The sequence below is a fragment of the Neodiprion fabricii genome, chromosome 4 (genome assembly GCF_021155785.1).
Source record: "Neodiprion fabricii isolate iyNeoFabr1 chromosome 4, iyNeoFabr1.1, whole genome shotgun sequence".
Lineage (NCBI taxonomy): Eukaryota > Metazoa > Arthropoda > Insecta > Hymenoptera > Diprionidae > Neodiprion > Neodiprion fabricii.
In genome coordinates this window covers 2,733,003-2,758,162 of record NC_060242.1, presented here as the reverse complement: position 1 = coordinate 2,758,162, position 25,160 = coordinate 2,733,003, and the positions used below count along the sequence as shown (strand labels likewise).

Sequence of the window (25,160 nt, the reverse complement as noted above, 5' to 3'; positions counted from 1 at the left end):
GCAAGAATCTTGCTACATACATAGGCAGGCACAGCGTTGAGCTGCAGTTTGCTGGACGAGCCGAACGTGAATCTCCTTAAATATATAATATATGTACATGCATGCATAAACGCGTATTATATATGATTGAAAAATTTCGCTGCGTTATTTTACGCTTGCGAAACATTTCGCGACGCGATCACTCTTTTCCCCACCGCTGTAGGTATTGTGATTATTGAAACTTGTATCAAATATTATATGTATAACATAAACAAAATTACGTTGCAGGTATCGATTGTCAATATTGTTTATTTCAAAATACCTCCCAGCCATGCCTTGAAATTCGATCATGTTATACAGGCCAAGTCAGCCAGAAAGGAAAAAGTAGCTTCATAATCCAATCTTCTACAGAATTGATGATCTTATTGAAAAATGTTAGGGGGAATTCCCCCGATTGTAAATTGGAAATTTATAATTAATTATTAATTGCGAAGGTGAAAAACACGTTTTATCTGAATATCTCCCGAAACGTGAAAAACGGTAGAGATCGTTTTTTCTAGATAATATAATTCTCTTGAACTGTTATTGGAAACTTTTTTCCGTGTAGCGCTCAAGTTTTTATTTACAGGGAACCAAAGTTTTTGTCGCTTTGATGAAAAATTTCCTGGAAAAACATTGAAAATAAAGTTGGTTGAAAATTTTATGTTATAAAAATTACGTCATCGCCATTTTTACTGTTTCACGAACCGTTGATTACATGTTTGGCAATAATCATTTTTTGGAAAAGTTTGCCGCGATAAATATAAAAATCTACGTACTGTACAGGACAAATTTCTATGCATAAAAGTCGTAGATAATTTTATTACCTGCAATTTGATAAAACGTGTTTTGCAAAATGGCGGTTGAAGCTCAATCTCCCCCCCCCCCCCTCCCCCTCTCCTGACTAATGAAATTTGCATTCAGGGGTCACCCCCCCAAAAATTTTTGAACAAGAAAATCAATTCTACAGAAGATTGCAGATTTCTAGAAACAAGACTCTTGGCCTAATAGCCTGTAATGCGATTCCTGGTTAAATGAGACTGAACGTAAAAAGGAATCCTTTGCCGTAAAAAATCGCAATGATTCTTAGAAATAAATCGAGAATCCGTAAGACCTCGTTCGTCGACATATCGCGTGTTTCGATCGAGAATTGATTGATTGATTGATTTCTTCACTCCGCCAGAGGCTAGTGATTGGTGATTTAATTTGTTAAATTATGACAGTTTCGTTAATACTGCATGGCTATGTCGGCGTCGGTGAATCTTATCGTGTAGTGAGGATTCTGGTGAGCTTTACAGGGAAAACCGTCGACTTTTACGCAGCATGGGGTGTAGTGAGGCTTCTGGTCGATCGGGGGAACGATGCAGATCTTCCTCGAGGAATTCGGGGGGCAGGGATTCGGGTTTGAGGAACAGCTGCGGGGTGGAGTTGGTCGAGGAGGACAACCCGAACCGGGTTGGTGGCAGCAGGACTTTGGGTGAAAAAAAAAAAAAATTGAGGAAAGAGAGGAAAAGTGAGTAAGGGAGAAACATCGTTGGAAAAATATCGGCAACGGAATTTTTTTATCTTTGTCCTAGAAACAGATTTCGAGCGTTATCGACATTTTTTTTTTTTTTTTTAATCATTTTTACCGCCTCCCCTCTATCGGATGTCAGACTTCTTGCGTACGGGACGAAAAATTGCGATAATCGCGGGTAGAATTTCGTTGCAGAATTATAATGGGTGTGGAAACGAACGGCGTCGACACGCGACGCATACAAGCGTTGAGGCTTTATCGAAATCGTTCCGCCGTCTGACAGAGAATGACTCACTGAATTGTGTGTATTGTATACCAGATACCGAAATGCGAGATATAGCGACAAACGCGATCAAGACGGAATTTGCAACGATCGATCGACCGGACGGAATACAAAGCATCCTCAACGGTTGTCAGTATACGTAACTGTTAATGAGATAAAATGATAGGTATCTATTTTTACAAGTTTTTTTTTTTAATTTTTTCATTCTCTTCTCAGGTATACGTAAACATTCGGAGCAATCAGAGCTTCAGGGTTTAATTGTTCATAGTTTCAAAGACATTTGACAATTTTTTCATTAAAATTAATAACAAAATGGCGGCACGGCGGAAGGCGGAAGCTCTCGATTTCGGAGTCATTCGCTACTTATATGCACCGTGACGCCATTTTGTTATTAATATCAAATATGAAAAATTTTTTAAATCTTCTTGAAACTATAAATAATCAAGCCCTCAAGCTCAAATTGCTCCAAGTGTTTTGATTTTCTTTGAAAAAAAAAAAAAGCACACTGCTAAAAATAGGTATGATTTTAGACCTTCCAAGCTGTAAACCTCCCCCCTTAATCAAATCCGTACAGTTTTTTTTTTACTGTCTATAATCGTTTTACTATTGTATTGAAATTCACGTATAATTGGCTGGTGATAATAAAGAGTGAGACAGATATTTCCAAGTACTAGGCTAACGGTGGATCATCAACTGCACGTTAGGTTGGAAATGGATATTTCCTATTCACTTAAGTGTCAAAGAATAAATTCTTATCGAGCACGGTGACCGAGTAAACAGAAATTCTAAAATATAACGTGCAAGGTTACGGAAGGTTGAATGACGTTTTAAAATATGATTTCTCACCATGGCTTTCCAAGGGTTATTGATGGTACAACAATTTTTAGAGTTCTATGATAATTTTGAAATTTCCAGGTAGAACGGATATCCTCGATCAGATACAGTTCGTTAATTTGTACAATCTGAAGCGGTTTAAGCGTGTATTATATTCACAAACAAGACAAAATGCCGAAAAGTATTTGCCAAGAGTATAGAAAACGATGAAAATGACAAATCAAACGTTTAGGGAGTGACGTTAGCCGGCAGCAAAGTTTCGCGTTTCTCTGTTCACATGTTTACACCCTGCCGACATTATCACGTTATACGAAACGATTCGTTCCAACGAAGAATCGTTTCTAACTCACCACCGTATCTCAGTCTCCCATACGTTGTCCGCAACGTCGTTCAAAAATACGTAAAAAACGCTGCGTATTTTCCATCGCAAGTTAAAACCCCCCCGATTCTCCGCTCGTGCATTAGCATTATCTGGCCGATCAAGCCTCGGATTTGGTATTCGGGGAACCCGCGGCTGCAAACCTTGACTTGGAAACACCGAAACATAGATTCCAGCTCGGCGATGATCCCCGATTTTTAGCAAACGTACAAAGAATCGTTCCGATCTTTGCGCGTGCGCGATCGATCCGCCTCTCGCATCCTTCCGCTGTGAAAAACGATCGATGTCGTGGACGAGGAAGAAAACAAAAAAAATAAACAAATAAAATAAAAATGATCCACAGCTCCCGCACACCATCGGCGACGAATATCTGGATCGCGGTTTATTTTCGGCGATAATTTTTCCGCCACATCCTTCGGAGGGAGACTGACTTCTGATCATTCCGAAGCCGCGTGTCAGGCGGACCTTATTAGGCGGTACATACTCGACGGTCGCAGTTCGTTTTCTGCTCTTTTTTTTCCTACAGCCATGGTCTCGAGTCTCCGTCGCGCGTCGCGACGCCTGGCTGAAAGAAACGCGCCCCGCTGCACCTTCGTTCGAAAATTGGAAAGCCCTCGCTCTCTCTCTCTCTCTCTCTCTCTCTCCTCTCTCTCTCTATCTCTTTATTCGGGGCGACTAGCGCGAATGAAAACCGCGTCGACCGTTTGCACTAGCGAAACTGGTCGCGTTGTCGAAGATCGTTGAATTGCGCAAAGGTTTGCGGCTACCTGGTCTGCAGACGCATGCAGCCGACGACGCGATAATCGACGGCATAGCAATGAACCGAATATCGGGATGATCGGTGCCAGTGGTCACCACAATCGGGCCCAAGGTTACCAAACAGAGACTGCCCAAATACCCAGATACATAAAATTTAATATATCAAGACGCACATTTACGCACTCTGCACGCTTGTTATTTCATATATACATATACATACATACACACACTCACACACACACATATATATATATATACGTTATACCCGAGAAGCTTGTTGCTGCTGGAGTTGCGCAACGATCATCGATCGGCATGATCGAGTCATTTTTCGTTTAGACGTTTTAATACACGGGAAGGGGGGACGAGAGACTCCCGCGCTGAAATTTCTCTGTTCGCACATCGGCGACGACGGTTTGAGCGAAACTTTCGCGAATTATACGTACGCCAACTGCAAGGATTCATACCTACTGTGGATAACACGTAGGTGAGTACTACAGTTTTATAATCAAGAAAAAATAAAAGAGAAAGATGAAAAAAAAAAAAAAAACCAAACAATTCACGCTGCGACGTGATTATAATAATATTATCCCGCAGTTTTCGTGTCGCGCGAATTATGCGAGATTTTTACATATACTTTCTTTCTGCTGTAATGCAAAAAAAAAAAAAAAATTTTTCAACATCGTTTAAACGAACTCACGTTTTCTTCTCAATACGAATTACCGATCCTGATACCACTGCCCGCTGTTCAATGTTCTCTCGGTCTTGTCTCTTGAACAGAGCACGTGACACGCAACTGTGAACTATAAATATATAATTATCATAAATCTCGGATTGGGTATCTACATATAATACGAGGACCGCCCCGAGCAAATATTTTCAGAAGTTTATTACAAATAACATCGACCGAGAGGAAAATCTTTTCGTTCCACCTTGTAGAATTTATTTGTGATACGGATAGGCGAACTGTCGAAAAAAAAGAAGATTTTCTGCATAACTTTCCTATATTGTTATTGTTATTATTATTATAGATAACTATAGAAGCTGCAGCGGTTGAACGTTTCGAGATTGATAATTCAAGGTTGATATACGCGTTATACGTTACGGTTGAACATGGTTTTATTTGAAAATATCATTAGTATATATGGCTCGAATTATTATTACAATTTTTTTTTTTTTTTGCTTACGTTAATTGACGACATTCCGACAATTCTACAGGCGTATTTTTGAATCCTTAACGATCCCAAAGTTAGAATCGCACCGTCCCTCACGGCTCAAGAACTGATTCGTACTCGGCGTCTAATATACGTCGGTATGTTGAGCAATTTGTGAAAATTGTAGCCGCAAAGTGTACAATGCAAATAAATAAACATAGATTTATCAATTATACGATAAACCTGTTGTAATATTTGTGCACAAACGAGATATCCGCGCGTGGGTGTACACAAGGAATAAGCACAACAGTCTTGACAAAAACAAACAACGACAGAGAGAGCATATATAACGAAAACAAATAGAGATGGAGAAATGCAAATGAGAGGTATAAAAGAATGTTTGTCACATTTACACGATGAGAGTTGGACGAATCGCGAAGCTCCGGATCGCTCCGAGCTCATCTCCGAACTTGTAATTGGTACACGTAAGCTCGATAACTAAGGTCTAAAGGGAGACGGGAAAAAGAAAAATCGAAAGGATGAGTCAGCAGTTGATTATTTACTACAGTGTGATGAAAGAAAAAAAAAAAAAAAATCACCCCTGCAGCAGCGAAATTGCGTTGTTGCGGGAGTTTCGAGAGATGATATTCTCAAGTTATTTACAGCTCGTAGTGCCTGACGGGAGTCGCCCTTGAGCCGATGGGTAAATGAGAGATAAAAATGGTAGAAGCCCTTCGAGAATCGTCGGTGACGAAAAACGTCTCAGTTTCACCGATTCAGCCTGCATGTTGTGAGGAAATAAAGCGTGTTCTTGTTATATAATAAGGCGAATGAGAAATTGCCCCCCCCCCCCCCCCATATGACGTAATTTTTAGCACTATTTTTAAAGGCCGTAAAAGCAGACATTCGTTCTTACGTCCACCGGAACTTATTTCACGGGGGGATAATATTCGAATTTTAGATCTATGAAAAAAGATATTTAAAAAATACTGTCGCGTAAATTTTCTGACAATTTTTTTATCCCTGTTTTCTGAGTACTACTAGAGTTGACTTCCAATTTCTGTGTTAATTATATGTACTAATGGTTTTGTTGATAATTAAATATCCATCTACCCTCACTAGTTGTTGTTTATCGTGATTTTAAGCATATTTGGAGCTAGCCAAGTGAAAGATATAAAGATTGAACAGGAGTTTTGAAGAATGTAGAGAAAGGTATGAAAATTCTTTTTGATTTATCCAGTCTCTTAAGTCTTGTTCAAAACTAATACTGTTCATTTTATGTAACTAAAAGTTCAGTTTTATATTAATTAAATTTATTTTTTTTATAAAATTTGTTCAAAAATCTGTAAATATGCACATCTAGCATGAAAAAGAAAATCTCGGTGTGCTGTTAAAAAAAAAAAAAAAAAAAAAAAAAAATAGCGCTGTATTTTAATTTAACATATTTAAATACCGAATAAAAGCATTATTATTTCAAGGGGAAATTAAAAGTTATGCTTGGCAGGCCTGCGTAATTGGTAACAGAGGTTATGTTGCACTTTTCACGAGAGAAACGGAATTTTTCCTCGTGACATCATCACGCGGCGATCGCGTCACCTCGCTACTGCGCATCTCCGTTTAGAGCACACCTTGTTTCCTTACACCATGGACTCACCCCCCTTGCTCGGTCTCATATCCCGTGAGAATAACAGCGCGGCGAGTGGAAGGGTGTCCGGGCGTAGTACGTGCAGTGACGTGTCCTCGCCAAGGCCAGGGTCGAGAGTGACGTCGACTCCGATGCAGCCCCCCTTCTTCGGCTGACGCCCTTCGCACGAACCCGGTAAATGCACGACGCATAATGCTTCTTGGAAACGTCCCGGGACCGAGGTAAGAGACGCGGGCGTGATTCACGGCTTAAGAACGTCCCATTCATGAGGTTGAGGGGGTCCGGGCCCCGTGCAGGTGGAACCTCCTACGCTTGCGCCTTCTTCTCGGAAATGGATGTTGCCAGGAATTCTGCAACATTCGGGACTTGTTTCTGATCGATCTGTTATCGATCCGGTCGAATTCCAGACCCGGGATCGTCACTGCTGCAGATAACCTTAAGGGGGTGTCCGTAGTGTATGGAAACAAGATGTGCTTCAAACGGATATGCGCAGTAGAAAAGTCACGTGATAGTCCAGACACGACGTCACGACTGTTAGCGTTAAATATAAATGACGTCATTTAGGAGCACGTTCTCAAGGATTCAAGCGGCTAAGGATTCGCGTGTATACGTATCTCCAAATATCGAAGTCCACGTGTCTGATACGCGAAAAAGGACTCAACAGTCCCATTCTACATACAATTCTGAACAAAAAACACTGCGACACATTTTCCCGTTTGAGATACGTGGACTTTGATATTTGGAGATATGCATGTACGTCAAAGTCGAAATCAACCAGAGTACCTCCTTAAGCTGGGAGCTTCAGCTCGCTGAACGAGGAGAGATGTATTAACGGACAATGGTGTTGAAATTCGTTTCAAATCATACTTCGTTTGGAGATTCAAATTTTGGTTTGACTTGAAGATGTCTAGTTCCAAGGGACGAAGACGATCAGATAGCGATCGCGATCACGGTCACGAATTGTACCGATCCTCGCTGCTGCAGCGCGGTCCTTGAGAATATTCATGCCCCCCAAGTGTCACCTTGCAAGTTGGAGATTCCACGCGCAACTCGATGTCGTTGTATACCACATGATACGTTGGGCGTGTGCGTTTGACGGTGCGGGAGTCAAATTGCACGTTCGCATCACGCGCCACAGATGAAATGATGCGTACATACGAGAGGTGAAAAACCGTTGAAAATTCGGCATCCGACCGCGTGAAACAATGTCTTATTGCCGCAGTGCGTCTTCCTGGGACCAGGAGCACCTCGGATCGAAACCGTGTTGATTTTTCAGCCCCGCAGCAACGTCGTTCATGGTGGCAGACGTGACCTTGTCCAACGGTGTTTACCCGAGCAACGTGCCAGAGCTCGGCGATGGCATCGTTCGAATTTCAGGTGTGCATACCACCGGCGTGCGACAGGCGGTAACCCGAAACTTCTACGCATCCGTCACACGACCGAGAAGAGAGTTGAGAACAGAGAGAGAGAAAGAGGGGAATAGATCGGTTTATTAATAACCTGGACAAGCGAAGGAGCCTCGAAGGTACGACCTGACGGAACATTGGAACGGTCGAAACGTGCAGCTAAACTTCTGGAAGCTCTGGCAATGAGAAGAACTCAAGTTCGCCGGTTTTCCTGGTGGGTAGTATAAGTATATGCAGACGGTCGGTGATGAGTCGAAATAAGAGGTTCAGCTGGTGCATTAAAAGGCATTCAATAATGACGACGGAGGATCATTTTGCAAGTCACCATGATCTGGTCAGGTTTGTTCTGGTCGGGCAAAAGATGCGTTCCTCTCTTAACGCAGGAATTCGACGAGGGACCGAACCGATTCGCAGTATCGACCAACCGCTCGCATTCCTCGTGAGTATATCGGTAGAGTAGGTAGGTATAGGTATGAGACCGTAACCCAGACCCAGACCTCGGACTGACTCCTAAGGGAAAATATGTGGTCCAGTCAATTCAGTAATAGAACGTTACGCGATGCGTAATATCGGTGGAAGATGGTGAGATAGCATAACTTGTTCCCGGCATTGAAACGAAGAAGATGATAAACTTCCCTCCACGGGATTCGTGCGTGATGATATAAATTATGCTGTTTCTTTGGTATAATAGTGAATATTTACCAACTCATACAAAGTCTTGGGTTTTCCTCATCCTCGATCGGAGTATAAGGTCGAAGACCGGATGCTGCGACGCATAATAAGAGACGGGTGAAATACATCTACACGTACGTTGATAAGTTGACGAGATAAAGAAACAGCAGCGAAAAAGAAAAGAAACGAGAATGAAATGGAATCGCGGAGTCTTTGACACGAAAGAATTTGTCGCGGTGTAAACAACGTGACCGTGAAAATGTCAAAGGTGCTCTCATTTCATCCCGGTTGAAATACCGTCCGAAGCACCGCGTTGCGTCATTCCGAAACACGCGCGCAAACCTACAATTATGAACGTGGACATCTGCATACCAATAATATCGAACGAGCAACGTTGGATCGGTTCACTTTTCCTCTCGAACCAAAGTCACCGCCGATGAGTGTACTTGCTTGTCAACGGTCACAGCCCTCCCAGGAATTCTCGCACTCGCACTCTCACTCTCACTATCGACGTAAGCCGCGCTACCAACACACCGACGTCTTTGCCTCTAATTGAAAGAGAGAAGCTCACGGGCCTATGGTGTGTCGATCGGTCCATGGAAATGTCCTTGAATTTTGCTAGTCCTTCAAAGGTCCTGGAATCTATCATTTAATTTAACTTGTGTCCTGAAATTATTCTAACTTTAACGTCCTTGAATTGGGTACGGATTTTTTTTACCGGACATCACGAGTCGTCCCACTCACGGCGTGCAGTAAATATTTCCGCAGCTAGAACCAAACCGTAAATCCAGGGGTCATTTCTCTCGTCATCTTCCATCCGATGACGAGGGTCTTTTTATTTCGCACGGAGTGACGGCTCGAGTCCTCGCAGACGGATATAACTCGCAACGCTGATGGCGTGATGCCTGATCATATAACTGATGATACGAGTAAAAATTTCCCTAACTCTTGGCAAAACTTATGGTATATATATATATATATATATATATATGACACATTGTTATACCGAAACTTGAAGAAATAAAGTGTAATAGAATCGTGCAGTCTAGTGCATCGTACGGCAGACGAAATCCGAGTCGAATAGGAAGCCCGTTTGTAACCAAATTCCGTTAGGGAAACCAAATGCGAACGGTGTCGGTCTCAAACTCACGAGTTTAACCGCGTGGGCCGGTCCTACGAACCATCGGTGAAAATCGGACATTGTTCCAAGTTTCAGGCACTCCTCGACGCCTCAATATTCCGCAATAACCAAAGACTTCCGCGTGTTTCGACTGGAGACATGGACAGGTGAAAAGCGGATACATAATAAAAGACAAGGTGAACGAGACGACCGCAACGGTAATACGATCATCCAGAAGCAAAATACGCACGATTTACAAACACGCGTCAACGCTTATTCCGCATTGCGTAATTAATTGCTACTGCAGCACCGTTGTTAGATATATGTATGTATATGTACAACATGTTGTAGGTATGTTTAATTTTACGTCAATATAAACGAGCTGGGTCGTCGACCCAGCACAACGATCCTCAGATCAGTAATCGGCGTCTATATGCTTTGCTTAATTTTGTCACGCGCACGTGAACCGCGGAGATAGACGTACGAATAACAAAGTTAGACGTGCCGGAATACTGTCGCGTTATAAGGTAAATTTCACCCAGTGTGACCAATTAGGTTTAAACTGCAGGTGACAGCATGCGAAAGTCTCTGGGTCAAACTGTTGGCGGATTTTTCGCCTGTTCGACACGCTACGTCGACTGGTGTGAACGTTCATTTCGTCCCAGATCCAAGTATCGGTATTTTGCAAAGAAACTTGACTTCTGTACTGAAACGCGTTGGAGGTACAGAGGTTTATACCTACGTACAACGAGCATGACGACCATACCTTGCCTCTGACAACTCCGAGTCCCAAAGCGAGTCTAAGAGCCACACAGCGACCTCCTCCCCCTCCGCCTCCGTATCTTCCGATGTAAAGTATAAAAAAAATAGTCCGAAATCCGTCCATGCAACGGCAATAATCGAGTCCCGGTTCCCGATGGTCAAAATCTATCAGTTTGCCGCAAAAAGAGGCATCATCGGCAAGGTGACGAGTGTGGCGACGCTCGAAGAGACTGGAATCGCGATAAAATAGGTGCACGAGCGGGACATGAGCGCGACGGTGAGTCGTGGAGGTAATACGGTGCCGTATTCTTCTTCTCCGATGGAGAATCCAGAAGTTGAACGGCTCGCCGGGTCGTTAACCGTTGATTTTCTCACCGTCGTCGAACAAATCGTACCTGCGATATGCGTCTATAACCAGCGTCTAATATCGGTCGCGTCATTCGGAACGACGGTCGACCCGGGAGGACGAGAGGCGGACAACAGCTGCCGAAAGTCGTTAGCCGAAAGAGCATATTATACCGAAATATAGGTATAACATACAGACGACTATCGAGAGGTCGTTAAACTTTACGGCTAACTCAACTTATCGTCTTGTATACATATATATGTACGTATATGTATACCGCTCGTCAAGGCGTGCCCCAGTTCAATCACAGGGATACACTTCAGCTGTCGATTGCTCGATCGTTGATTATGTACAGTTAACACTACTAACGACTCGATACCATCGAGCACAACACAATGCTCTTGTTACCTGATCAACCAAACGGCATCCACCTCCAAGCCGACGGTATACGATCGCTTAACGGGTGATCCTACTCTCGATCCTGTTGCTCTCTCCTTGCACGAAAATCCCATCTTTCGCAAGATAAATTCGCAACCGATTTTCTCCATTGGGGGCGAAGAGAAAACCCTGATAACGCGAATCAGAGGGTCGGTAATAATCGGTCATCCGAACGTTTCGTTTCTCTAGTTTCCCAGCGTTGGAGAACGAACGATTTCTTTCCGATCTCTTCGATCTGGATAAAATTCCAACTCGCCTGATCACCGTTTGGCAAAGTTGACCTTTGTTAGATCCCGCTTCTGGGATCCTTTCGAAGTCTGGATCACATCGGGGTTACACCTGCGTGACTCGAGGGATCTACGAGACGCGGTGGATGGGCGGATGGATCGCGGCGATATCCGAGTGGACCGGAGATCGGTGACCGAGGGAATTAAGCGCCAGACTATCGACTCCGGGGCACGAGGGGTGCCACATGTGACTTCTCGTACCGAGGGCTGTGCGGTCGTTGACCCGTTGGCGGTGGTCAGTGACGGTAACGGGTATGGCCGATCGAGTAACCGTCCAATTCGTCGATCACGGGCGCCGCCGTGAACCGCCGGTCCTTCACCTGACACCTGACGTGCCTCGTAAACGCTCGGAGACGTGAGCGCTGACGGTCGTTATTCGATTAAAAAACGCCGAAGGGTTCGAAAAGGTTTTCCGATTGGTTCGGCTCTCCCGTTCCTCGTTAGACAGAATTTCGTAGAACCTTTGCCGTTACGACCGTCCGACCGATTTCATATCCGATGAGAAAAAATCCTACACGATCATACTCGTTGTATCCGACATGCTGATTGTGAAATCCGGCTGACATCGTTTTCATTCTAATTTGCGTGAGTAACTTGTTGTAATGTTGTATCGACCTGATCCAATTAACGGGTGTGAGTTCTCGGAGTCTTAGGTCCAGTAAACAAAACTCAAATAACTTTACGTTTCGGCCCTTTGAAGGTAGGCCGTGTAACGTATTCACGAGCGTAAATAATACATAAAAACGATCAATGTGTAAACTGAGAAGACAATAAACAGCCAACGAGACAGAAATGATTAATCAGTACCTCTACCTACATAAAATACGTGAAATACGCCGGAATCATATTAATAGTTATGAATATATTATACAGTTTCCCCCGCTTCCCTCAAAGGGCCGGAACGTCAAGTTATTTGACTTTTGTTTATTGGACCTAAGACTCCGAGAACTCACCTTCGTACATGAGTAACGTCGGTTACACCGTTTTGAAAATGACTATATGTTACCTGGAATACTCGTAGACACGGTGTCCCTATTTTTATTACATCGACACAGTATTCCTACGCCTGAGGTGAAAATTAATGGAACATTCTAAACGGAATATAGATAGACACGTGGAGTTTGTAAATTAGACAGTACCTTGAGTATTATCTAGTATATATACATGTATGATAGAAGAGTGAGACAAAGTTTGGAACTTATTTTCGATTGGTTGAAAGGTAGCTATCCTGGTTTCTATAGACAATAATTCGGTGTCAAACTAAGACTTGTAGCTAACATCAATAAAAAACTCTCGGACGATGAATTGGCGACAAAAATTGGTCAATAGTAGTCTACCGCATCGACGAATTCTGGTCAATTTCTATCACACCACCATGTTTTTGACAGTGAAGGTGCGTTACTCTTGGCAATTAGTGCACGGCATTGACGAGACTGGGGGGAGATTTTGAGAAGTGATGTCGTACGGAATAAGTTGTTGATGAACATTGCAGGTGCAAGCATATTTTCGAACGTTGGTTATCGGTACGTCGATATAGCGTTGGATTTTCGTTAAACGAACGGAATGCTCCTCACGTACATAAGTGAATTCAACTCGTCGTTACACACACGATTTGTGTCGCGTATATCGTACGCGATGTGCTTAGCTTGCTTTTTATTTTTTGGAATAAAATAATGCACATGTATCGACTGTCCATAATTTTGCAATATAGGTCGAGCCGGGTATAGCGGTCGGTTATGTAAGACTTGATTCGTTCGATAAACGGTGCCAATTGTGACAATCGCGGGTTAATAGCTGAGATGGCTTCTTCGAAATCGCTTCGGCTGTTAAAATACTGCCGAAATCGCATTACTCGCATTCTTCCTGCCATACGGTTTCGAAACGCCCCCAAACAACGCGACTCCACATTCGATATTATTCGCGGGACGCGTGGAAACGCCGAAAGAGCGGCTCGCGCTAATTTCTGACGTGAAATCTTTTCGCGATCATCGTGAATTACAACATATCCATATCCACTTTTTCATCACTCCTTTAACTAGTTTCTCAGACGATTTTTTCATACCAAATATCTCTCGTGTCGAACCGATAAAAATACGGAGGTGTGTCTCCGACGTCGGTTTTCCACCGATGAGCTTCTTCTCTCATACACGCCGCTCCTGTAAAAATTACGTAACGGCGCTCCTACGTCGAAACTACACGTAACGGAGAACGGAAGACCTGCGGTCCCGTGTTTTATAATTATACAGTATGATCCAAGTTTAATTCGCCTCAACTGACGATCGTTTACGATATGCATATTATACATAAGGTATACGTATATAATTATTCAATCGCACAGGGATACAACGCGTTGTTGAAAATTATTATTCACAACGAGTTTAAATTGTAACGTTTTTAGACCAATACGTATACAGGTACGTACATGACCGCATTATTCCTACAACGATGAAATTAAAGACTCAAAAGACGTTCGCCTCAATCGTATGATTATAATCCTCGTAATTAACAAGATATAATCACGAAACTATTGAAAATATCCACAGATATTACACAGGGTGCAACTATTGGCGGAATTCCAAATTTAGTTACAAGAGTTTAGAATCAACATCGTACTAGGATTACATTCGATTTATCAATAACCAGGATACAGACACATTTATAGTTTACACTAGTAACAACATCGACATAAACACAAATCAAACATTCAAGATAAAAATAATTTCAAATCTTTTTATCGTTTATTAATAAACCAGGAATACGCATGTATACATCCATGCCAATAAAACACACGGTAGTCAGCGATTCGAAAAAATAAAGTGCCTATTCGTCTCAATTTCACCCTATCGACGACGATTGGATAGACTTCACGTTTTCCCGTAACCACTCTGCCAAAATCCCAATTGCAGAAACATTTTCAATGCTGAAATTTTCCCAACCAAACGACAACGAAATGTTCGATTATTAATCGTGTATTTCGGAAAATAACGAAGCTTGAAAATTTCCCAATACACAGTTTGTACGTTGGGTCAGTTGCCATGCGACAGCAGGTCCCGTGAACGGTCCTCGTCCTCGTTGGACGAAGTTTTGCAAATCTTGAGGTTTGAAGCGAGAAGTCTCCAGGCATAAACGAAGTCCTGATTAGAGTCACCCCCGCATGCCGCACACACGTATCAGCGTATTCTAGTTTTTGTACGATGGTACGATATTGTCTCGGTTATAACCGGGCGTACAAAACCGGGCGCGCTCGTTTAAACTGGTCGTTTTGCGGTGAGATCGACCCGGTTGACCCGGTTCGCGTATTGTTCCTTTCCAAGGACCAGATATCCCGGGTCCCGCTAGCCTCCTCCGCACACCGAGTTGACCGTAAATCACGAGGAACGCGACGGAGGGCGACGTCGCCGAGATGGCCGAGCCGCGGGGTCCTAGGGGACCGGGGTCCTAGGCTGACCCAGATCCAGAGAGACGTCGAGGGGCCTTATCGCCGGTTCGTTGTTTACGCGCATGCTCGTTCGATCTCCGAGGAATCGCTGAAATGCGGGATATTCGCAAACCTGCGATGAAACGGCTCGTTAACAATGGGGGGGTGTTGTGCACGGCACCGAGCTAATCGCCCGAGGATTTATCGTCCCGGCAGAAACGCGAACCGGTAACGGTTTAAATTCGATTCGAATTCGATCATCGGATCGCGAGTCGTCCCGATTTCCAAAGAGCACCTCGAGCTTTCTAGGAAACTCGATACTCGCAACTTATTTGCCGATCTGCAGCGTCTGGATAATACGTGTTTATGATCCAAGTGACGTACGTGTCAGTCAGAGTGGCCACTCAATTTTGATTTGAAAAATCCCACTTTTCCCTGTTTTCCTAAATCCAATTTCAAGTCTTTCCCTGATCGATTTTCTCCCCAAATATACCAGAAACGTTGATTTTCATTCATTTTTTGGCAATCACCTAACTTCGCTTTTTTTGTATTTTCTTTCCAAATCAGCAGTTATGGTACAGCATAAATGACGACTATCCATTCGATTTTGAAGAACTGAGTTCTCTGTACATGTACTCTGTACTGATATCAGGGCTAAGCTCGGGTTTTTGAGGAACAAATTTTTGGTCAGCGTATAAAATAACCCTTGTTTCCATTACCGGGATATCGGAACATATTTTTTTTTTTTCAGACCTAGACGTACGTGCTCTCTTGAGACGAGTATTTCTATAAATTCCCCGACGATTCCCCAACTTTTCCATGGCAAATGAAATTTCCTGTCAATTCCAAGTTTTCCAGATTTTCCAGAAGAGTGGCCAGCCGGCCGGTGTGATTCGTTTTAATTTTCTTTTGACAGGAGCGTAGAGGTTCATCGCACCAAGATCACTCAGGTATAATAGTAGAGCGTTTATTCCAATCGCGCGAGTTATTCGTATAACAGAGGCAAGAAGATGAAAAAAAAAAAAAAAAATGTAAGGTTGAAGCAGAAATAAAGAAATTAAATTTTTTGTTTTTCCGCCAAATCCGAGGTCTGTATAACCGCGATTCACGCGCACACGTAACCTATTGCGGGAATTTAAACACTCGAAATTTGCCCCGGCATGGCACTCGAACAGCGCTGCTCGAGCTGTGTGCTGACCCAATTAAGCAATTTGCCTCGCGCGTTCTCGATTCCGTCGATAAAAACCGCCATGCGCCAGTACCGCCCCGCACTCCATGGAAGACAACGAACGAACGAACGAACCTCTTACACGTACCTTGTATTATACATACATCCAGGCATACAGCCATACAGCAGCCCGCCTCTATACCTTGATATATCTCACGAGTTCCGGCTAGCCGATCGTCTAGATTTTCGGCCTCTTTAACCGTCCATCCACGAAACGCGACGTTTTTCTCATATAAATGCGACGGAAGCGAACGATCGAAGAAGAGTCACTATGCGAGCATCTTCTGGTCGATGATCCAGATTTTAATCCCCCATTAGCTTAATCGTTATACTGGGTAACGCGAACAGATGACATTTGGAACCTACTGTAAGGTGCGGTAAAAGTAGAATTATTTTCAGGGATGTTTATTCGTACCATCCGCTACCAGGAAGAAGAGTCATCGTCAGGGTGGTAAAATTCCCTGACGTATCCCAGTTTTTCACACGAACGAATAGACATTTTTCCAGAACTCGTTTCAACCTAACTCTACTAACAAACTCACTTTTTTCATGACAATTAGCTCAAAATTAGACATCAGATATTTCTGTAAGTTGAAATGGTCAAATTTTTCGTCAAGTTTAATTTTTTTTAAACCCAACTCACCAAATATATCAATAAAAACTCCAATTTTAACAAACTAACGGAAAATTAAGATTAACGCCATTCTTTCGAAAGATCAAAACATCATTCTGAAAGTATTAACTGTTTTTAGTACTTATTTATATTTTTCACAATCTCTCGCGGATGGTAATTATCTTCATTTCGAAAAATCGTACACTATAGCGAGGAAGAAAATACAAAAATTCCAGGATACGGATGCCCGAATTCCCTGAAAGCTAGACACCGAGTCGTGGTCGAAGGTAGAAGAAGAACGCGACAATATCCAACGCAAGCTGCTCCGGGGTAGCAAACGAGTTGGATGTTGGTAGTTCTGTAAGGTATGCGAGCAGGTGATGGCTCGTAGCGCATTTCCATCGAGTAGCTGCGGATGCAGCACCGCGACGTGTGAAGCATGTGCCGCAGGTATAAGGCCGAAGGCGCAGCTCCGTGATCGAAAGAGCGTCGCGTGGTGAGGAGAGCTGTTCCTCTGGGCAACGGCCTCACATGTAAACAATCGCAAATTGCTCGAGGCCCTCGGTAACTGTATCTATTTAATATTCCAAGAGGCTGCCGCATGTTAACCGGGATGGGCGCGATCGGGTCCCGCGTATTCGCCACTACCACCGACTTACCGAATGGTACCGATACGCCGGTCAATGACCTCCATTGTTTTACTCATTAGTCTCGGCCTCCCTCCTCCCCCGACAACTACGGGGTCGGACCCAGAACCACCGATAAGGCGACTTATCACCTGGCCTCGGATCGCGATCCAGGATACGAGCTCTTCTCTCTTTCTCCGAGGAGCGAGGTAAGGTCGTTCGAAACCCGCGCACTTCTTCGTTTTGTCGATTGCCGAATCGTGAGCCGAACGATTAGGGGTAGACGTGCATTCACCGCGCTGCAGCGATAAACGATAAGGGAATAATCTCTGTGTTTTTTTGTACCGCAGAGATTGGAAGAAGCATCGGAAACAGCGTCTTCGTCATCAGGAACCCCTCGGGGTATAGTGTACCGACAGGAGGTGAACGACCAGAACAGATAAGTATAGTACGGAGGCGAACGTCACCGATCGGATCGTCGTTTCGGTGACAATGTGGGTTTATTTTCTGATAGTAAATTTCGATTGTCGTATCGTTACGTGTAATCGATGCGACGTGATAAATTCGAGCTCTGCGTTGAGTCGGAGGGCCGTGAAGGACGATTCTTATGGGGATAAGAATTTTTTTTTAAAACAAAACACACGCGTCAGCGTTTCGGAGAATATTGAACGGTCAAATCGGTCGAAACATTTTTTACAATATATTACCAAAGTCAAACGTGTATAACAAATGGAAACTGCACTGTCAGAGGTAGAAATAAAAGGCGAACCAAACTCCGAGAGTTTTATAATCATTTGCGTCGGTGCTGTGTGTCTACCTACGTCAGCATCGAATACGTGCGAACGGGCTGTCGCCGTTTCGTCCTTTTCTTTTGATCGCTGCACCCACGCCGTGACGCAGTTGCAGCAAGCTAAAGGTACTGGAGCATAATTAACGGGCAATTATCGTGCGATCTTGTATGCAAGTATACGTGAAAAAGGAGTATTCGCGGTTGTGTGAAATAATATCGCAGATGGGTGTACCGAATCACTTTAGCGGAAACGAGGGAGAGTCATAATCGTAAAATAAGAGCGGTACATAAATTTTCTACGTTGAATGGTACATTTTTTACAAGAATTACAAAAAATGGAACAACTTTTTCATGCTTTCTAAAATTCCGAGACTAAGGTAATTGATTGATACATATTATCCGCTTAACACGGCTATGCCCATGGAATTTACGGGATGATTCTCCGAAACGTGGTGAGAAAAACACAGTCGTCATGACGTAGAGAAAGAGAGAGGCTCGGATTGAAAGACAAAAATGATAGCAACAATAATTCCCTCCCCTCGCCTTCACAATGATCGGTAGAAGAATTAAGTATCTCCCCTCCTTACTCGGAGAACCAGTCGTAAGCATATCGCTCATTCTCGACAAGCAAAAAACTGAGAAGAAAACCAAATAAAAGGAAACGTGTGAAAAATTAAGTATTCCATACATAGACGCGCGTGAGGGGAGAGGTGGTGGGGCTACGAAGGAGTAAAAATTCCGACACAGATGCGAGGCCTGCACCCCTCGACGCTGTGAAACGGTTAGCCGGTATTTCGGGGTCCGTCTCTGGACGGTCGATGGGCGAGCGACGTGAGGGAGGGTGGGGGGGAGGAGGGATTATTGGAGCATCGTCACAGCGGCTCAGGGTTCGTTGACCCGCGGGTGCGGAGATGCAGGGGAATCGGAATGCGATCAGGAAGGACGGAGGTCGTCCGTCCCCCGCGTTGGCCCGTGTACCCCTTCACCGTTTGATGCTAAGAAGCGGCCTGCAGCATAGCCCGGGTGCCTTCGACGCGACCTACCGCACGGGATCCAACCGCGTGGCGTCGAGCTCCGTTGGTCGAGCGACGCGCGCGCACCCGACGGGCCGTCGGACCCGGCGTCGGGCCCCGTCTGAGGCGCGGGAGTCAGACCCCTCGACTTCGCCCGGGCGCTCCCCTCCACTCGTCGCAGACCCCACCGCTCGACATTCCCGAAGACGAGCGGGTGGTCGCGCGCCTGGCGAGGCCCGCCCTCGCAAAGAGATTCAGGCACTCCTGCGGTCGACGGATCCCCTCCACCCTGGCCGCCCCCCCTAGCCGCCGACGACGGTAGGCCTAGGCTGATGAGTCACTATATAAGACAGGAATGACACGAAGGTGTATGTTAGTACACACTCATTCTTCCTCAGACTCGTACAGTTCGCACGTTACAGAGCCAGCCGACCGTGTCTCTTCGCCGCAGCCGTATTAGCCGCAATCGTTGATCGTGCAGCATCGCGCTTCTTTGATCAGGCCAACAGCGGCGAGTCGGGCTCGTTTATTCATTTGTCGGTTTTGAGTTCTTACGGGCACACATCGAGGGTTGAATACCCAATATTCAAACGGTATATAAATCGTTCATAAGAGACTGTATCGACGGTGTGTTCACCGAGACGTGATCCAGCCACTTGAACCCTTATTCAGACATGTTGGTGGAGTACGCGGTCAAGTGGGCATGGAGGGTGCTCGGCGGATCGCCGGAGAATGTTATGTTCACACTTATCGTGTTCGTCGGAGTGTTCGCGATCGTCAGATCGGCCCAGTGGCTAGAATTCACCCGCTCTCTGCCGCCGGGTCCGTGGGGCCTTCCGGTCGTTGGATACCTGCCCTTCCTCAAGGGCGACATCCATCTCCACTTCGGGCAGCTCGCCAAGAAGTACGGATCCATGTTCAGCGCCAGACTCGGTTCCCAGCTCGTCGTCGTACTCAGCGATTACAGGGCGATTCGCGACACTTTTAGACGCGAGGAATTCAACGGCAGACCCCACAACGAATTCATGAACATCCTGGGCGGATACGGTAAGTTGCTAACGAACCACCCTCGAGGCCTTCTCTTTGTCCGCCGCGTCCTCCCGTTCTTCACGTAAGAGCGAAAACTGATCGAATCCCGTCGTTTGTGTTGATTTAGGTATCGTAAACTCAGAGGGAGCGATGTGGAAAGAACAGCGAAGGTTCCTCCACGACAACCTCAGGAGTTTAGGGATGACGTATCTCGGCGCTGGGAAGAAGACGATGGAGTCGAAAATAATGGTGAGTGTTTGCAGTAACGTTTTTCTCACCCTGGATTCCCAGATTCGCGTGAACGGCGTCGTGAGATGTCCTTGTTATCGTCTCTTTCCTCCATTTCGTGAAAGCTCTGGAAAACCTTATAATTGACCAAAAAAATTGATCTTCTCTTGCAGAGAGAAGTTCAATCCTTCCTCCGTTTGCTGTCGGTGCAACAAGGCGCCCCGACGAACATATCGACCTCGCTCGGAATGTCGATAAGCAACGTGATATGCTCGATAATAATGGGGGTGCGATTCCACCACGGCGACAGCCGGTTCAAACGGTTCATGATCCTGATCGAAGAGGGGTTCAGGCTGTTCGGCAGCATGGTGGCGGTCAACTTCATTCCGGTGATCCGATTCCTCCCTGGCATCCAAAAGATCCGCGACAAGATACGGGAGAACCGTTCCGAGATGGCAACCTTCTTCCAAGAGACGGTAGACCAGCACCGCGCGACCTTCGACGAGGGTAACATCCGCGACCTAGTCGACGCGTACCTCCTAGAGATCCAGAAGGCCAAGAGCGAGGGTCGCGACGCGCAGCTCTTCCAAGGAATGAACCACGGTAAGACAGTCGCTCTTCCGCGCCCTCGGTGCTTATCGTCGTTGACTCGATTTCCTCAAATAACACCCATCACTGTCTCTGATTCCAGACCGCCAGATGCAGCAGATCCTCGGCGATCTCTTCTCAGCTGGCATGGAGACGATAAAAACGACACTTGAGTGGGCGGTAGTGCTGATGCTCCACCACCCTGAGGCGATCCGAGCCGTGCAGGAGGAGCTTGACCACGTGGTAGGTCGCTCACGATTGCCAGCTCTCGAGGACGTCCCGTTCCTCCCGATAACGGAGTCGACGATCCTGGAGATACTCCGGAGGTCGAGCATAGTGCCCCTAGGAACAACGCACGCGACGACAAGGTGAGCCCATCATATTCTACATGCGTACAGACGCGGTTTTAGACCTCCGATTGTCCCCGCCCGCGGCGCGATCATTGTAACAGCAGATTCGACAAGCCGCGTTGTAATGAAAAGTGAAAGCAATGGCCAGCCGCGGCTAGCCCACCGTTCGAGACACGGTCCGGGGTCAGTGACACCGTGTAGACGTAGCCGGGCTCAGTTCTAGCCACTCCCGGTCATCTCCGCGGCCATAAATCACGACGACTTTCGCGCGTGCGGCGACGCCGATTTCAGTATACATGTTTGCAAAGTCCATCGGTAGCTCTTTACTTAACGAAACCCTCTCCTTCTGGTTTCCAGGGACGTCAGGCTTAACGGCTTCACGATACCGGCTGGTACCCAAATAGTCCCGCTCCTCCACGCGGTCCACATGGACCCGGAGCTTTGGAACGAGCCGCAGGCGTTCAGACCGGAGCGCTTCTTGTCGGCGGAGGGTAAGGTGACGAAACCAGAGTACTTCATACCCTTTGGAGTTGGCCGTCGCATGTGCCTGGGAGACGTGCTCGCGAGAATGGAGTTGTTCCTATTCTTCAGCTCGCTGCTCCACACCTTCGACATCAGCCTACCCGAGGGAGCTTCTCTTCCCAGCCTCCGGGGAAACGCCGGGATCACGGTAACACCCGACCCGTTCAAGGTCTGTCTGAACCAGCGCACCTTCGAGGGGATCGACTTGGAGTCCCTCGAATGGGCCACCGGTTCGCTGAGAAACGTCGGGGGCCACTAAAGCGTTCGTTTTGCGGGTCCCGAAAGCACGGTAGTTCCTAACGGGTGATCGATCGATCAATTGACCGATCTATTTTGGGCCTCAATTGACTTCCCGGCTGATTGGGAAGAGTGTATGTGAGAGAGGAAGAGAGAGAGAGAGAGAGAGAGGGTGGGGAGGGGGGAGGGAGGGGTGAATAGTGCCATTACTGATCGACGAACTTGTGTGATTATCCTATATAATTAGCTGCGTCACGGTTGAACGGTCTATTTAACTATTTTTTTTTTTTATTAATTCTTTCATCCCGAAGTAACGTAACGTGATCAGGGCTAAGAAAGATTTTACCATCGATCGTTATACGTCGCGTCATATATTCACCATCGATCAATATTACGATACAAGGTAATATGGTATGATATAATATAAACGTGTATGGATAAACATACACAAAGACACACACGCAGACACACCGATATAACAAGTTCGCGACGTTCGATGCATATATACAAATATGTATATATTTTCGACTGCAAATGGCATATTATTTATTGTATGTTCATTCCGTGAGCGTCAAAGAAAACCCATGTGTTCAGTAATGTAAATTACACATATATATTTACATATATACATGCATATATATGTAGATATACGTATATTAAGTGTAGATAGATCATAACTTTTCAACTAGGCAGACTCAGTCCCGTATATTATGGATATTACATGGCTGAATCGATCGGAAATCAGTGAGGCAGTTTCGTTCAAATTTACGAGAACAATTTCTGATAAAATATCCGTGTTCATTTTCCGAACGAATCCGTTTCTCTTATATCTGCGTATACACATACACACACATTTCCTTTGGCAAACAAGTTGCTGCGTCGAGAATCGCTTAGGTGAGTAAAAAATTTTACCGAAACTGTCTCAACGAGAATGATCGCGGCCGGTGGACGAGCGAGCGAATCGCGCCTTATGAAATTTTGAATATATTACCGAATTTTTGCAAAGAGAACGATAAGACTATACAATTAGTAAGTATGCATACATAGATAGTAGACATATACACATATAATACGTACATACCCACACACACGCGCGTACATACGTTACACTTATCGTACGACCGGCATCCTCGTCGTCATCGTTGTGATTTGCTACATGATGTGAACGGTGATTTGATTCCTTCGTTTAATATATCTCTGTCAAACATTCGTCTTACAATACGACGGATAATTCTTTCAAAGGAATCGTCATCATCGTCATCATCATTAATTTCACCGCCATCAATCATATATATATACTCTGTAAATCGATGCGTTTCCAATGACAATGGCAATGATGATGGTCCTTTTTCCCCATTGTAATCATGATCGATGACATGTTGCTATCGTTACTATTTTTATTCCTTTTTTTTTTTTTTTTACAAATTTTGCCAATTACCGTATAAATCCACGGCTGTTGCTACGTATTTTCTGGTGATATTATTATCATCAACATCGTTATCATTACCGCGGTCATGATTATTACGATTATCATCATCATTATTATTATTATTATCACTACCAATATTGTTATTATTGCAGATAATTAATGTTAACGTGGTCGTTTGTTAGCATTTTTCGTTGTTGATTTGTTTTCACTGTTATTGTTTGTTTTGTTACTGCGGTTGGTAGCTGTAGGTGTCATAATTATTATTATTATTATTATTATTATTATTATTGTTATTATTATTATTGATATTATTATAAACTTCACTGTCATCATCATTGCCGAGCATATATATATACATACATACATGTAAACCGGGCGACCCGGATTTATACGCGGTATCAAAATGACCGCGAGAGTCTTGTGTATTTGAGCTACGCTTTGGCTGCGCGAGTGTGTGCGTACGTGTGTTTTCAATTGTTCAGAGATTTACATGGTTGGCTGCACGATTAACTAACTAGTTGGTATTATTTACAAAGTATAAGATTATTTAAGACATTGATTAGACGTATATAGAAATATATATATATACATACATACGCATATATATTTCTGTCTTTCTTTTTTTTTTTTTTCTATGAAATAAAGTAACGATGTTATTTTTCAATTAACCAATCGCTCTTCTTATTCCAATTTTCCGCTCCCGTACTATACATCAAGTTTTATTAGACCTGTTTTTCGTAATTTTCTTTACAGCTAATTTACGTATCTTTTATATATATATATATATATACATATTTTTCGTTCTCGCGGTGCCATTGTTCGTTTTTTTTTTTTCTTTCTTTCTTGCGTACCTCGAACCCCGAGTACTGTACACGAATATATGTGTATAATACCGTGTCCGCACACAGACCCAACACTCAACGTTCATATACATCTGCGATTATTATTACAACTGTTACGATTTCCCATCGATTCCGCGTCCTTCGAATCGCCCGCGCAAAGCTTGCCCAACTTTTAAATGACACGGGTTTATAAAAATCCACCTCAAGTGGATATATATATATACCTGTATATACGCATATACATACATACATGCATACATACACACATATGTAGTAATTTTTGCACGGCGCGTTATGTTATTCAAACGATCCCGTTTTCTGTATGTTACGTGCGAGTTACGATACGTTGTATACCCGTATTATAATGTGCTGCATGAATTATCGGTAAGTTATAAGATTCATTACACGTATTATGAATATATTACAGAGAACGTTACACATTGAATTATCAAAAAATCACAATTTTTTTTTTTTTTTTTAATCATTTTCATACGGATACCGCCTTTACGCTACACGGTATGCGTGGACATATTTAATACTACGATAAACGAATCAATCTTTAAATACGTATGTATATAAATACACACGTGTATGTATGCATACGTATCACTTGCGTGTTGTAGCTTCGTCG

General features: G+C 44.3%; 1 protein-coding gene across 1 annotated transcript; it reads left to right on the top strand.

The window, feature by feature from the left end:
* The first annotated feature begins 19,692 nt into the window (after nucleotides 1–19,692).
* Nucleotides 19,693–24,282, top strand: LOC124180380 (cytochrome P450 18a1). Its single transcript, XM_046565824.1, has 5 exons — nucleotides 19,693–20,351; nucleotides 20,461–20,582; nucleotides 20,735–21,164; nucleotides 21,253–21,517; nucleotides 21,857–24,282. Exons 1-5 carry the CDS (start codon nucleotides 19,979–19,981, stop codon nucleotides 22,278–22,280), a joined length of 1,614 nt encoding a protein of 537 aa, XP_046421780.1. The 5' UTR covers nucleotides 19,693–19,978; the 3' UTR covers nucleotides 22,281–24,282.
* Nucleotides 24,283–25,160: the final 878 nt, after the last annotated feature.

Bases quoted from the DNA above. Each gene is read 5' to 3' on its own strand.
- LOC124180380 (XM_046565824.1), top strand. From the start codon at position 19,979: ATGTTGGTGGAGTACGCGGTCAAGTGGGCATGGAGGGTGCTCGGCGGA. The intron at 20,583-20,734 runs GTGAGTGTTTGC...CTTCTCTTGCAG, and splicing joins CGATGGAGTCGAAAATAATG to AGAGAAGTTCAATCCTTCCT. The intron at 21,518-21,856 runs GTGAGCCCATCA...TCTGGTTTCCAG, and splicing joins ACAACGCACGCGACGACAAG to GGACGTCAGGCTTAACGGCT.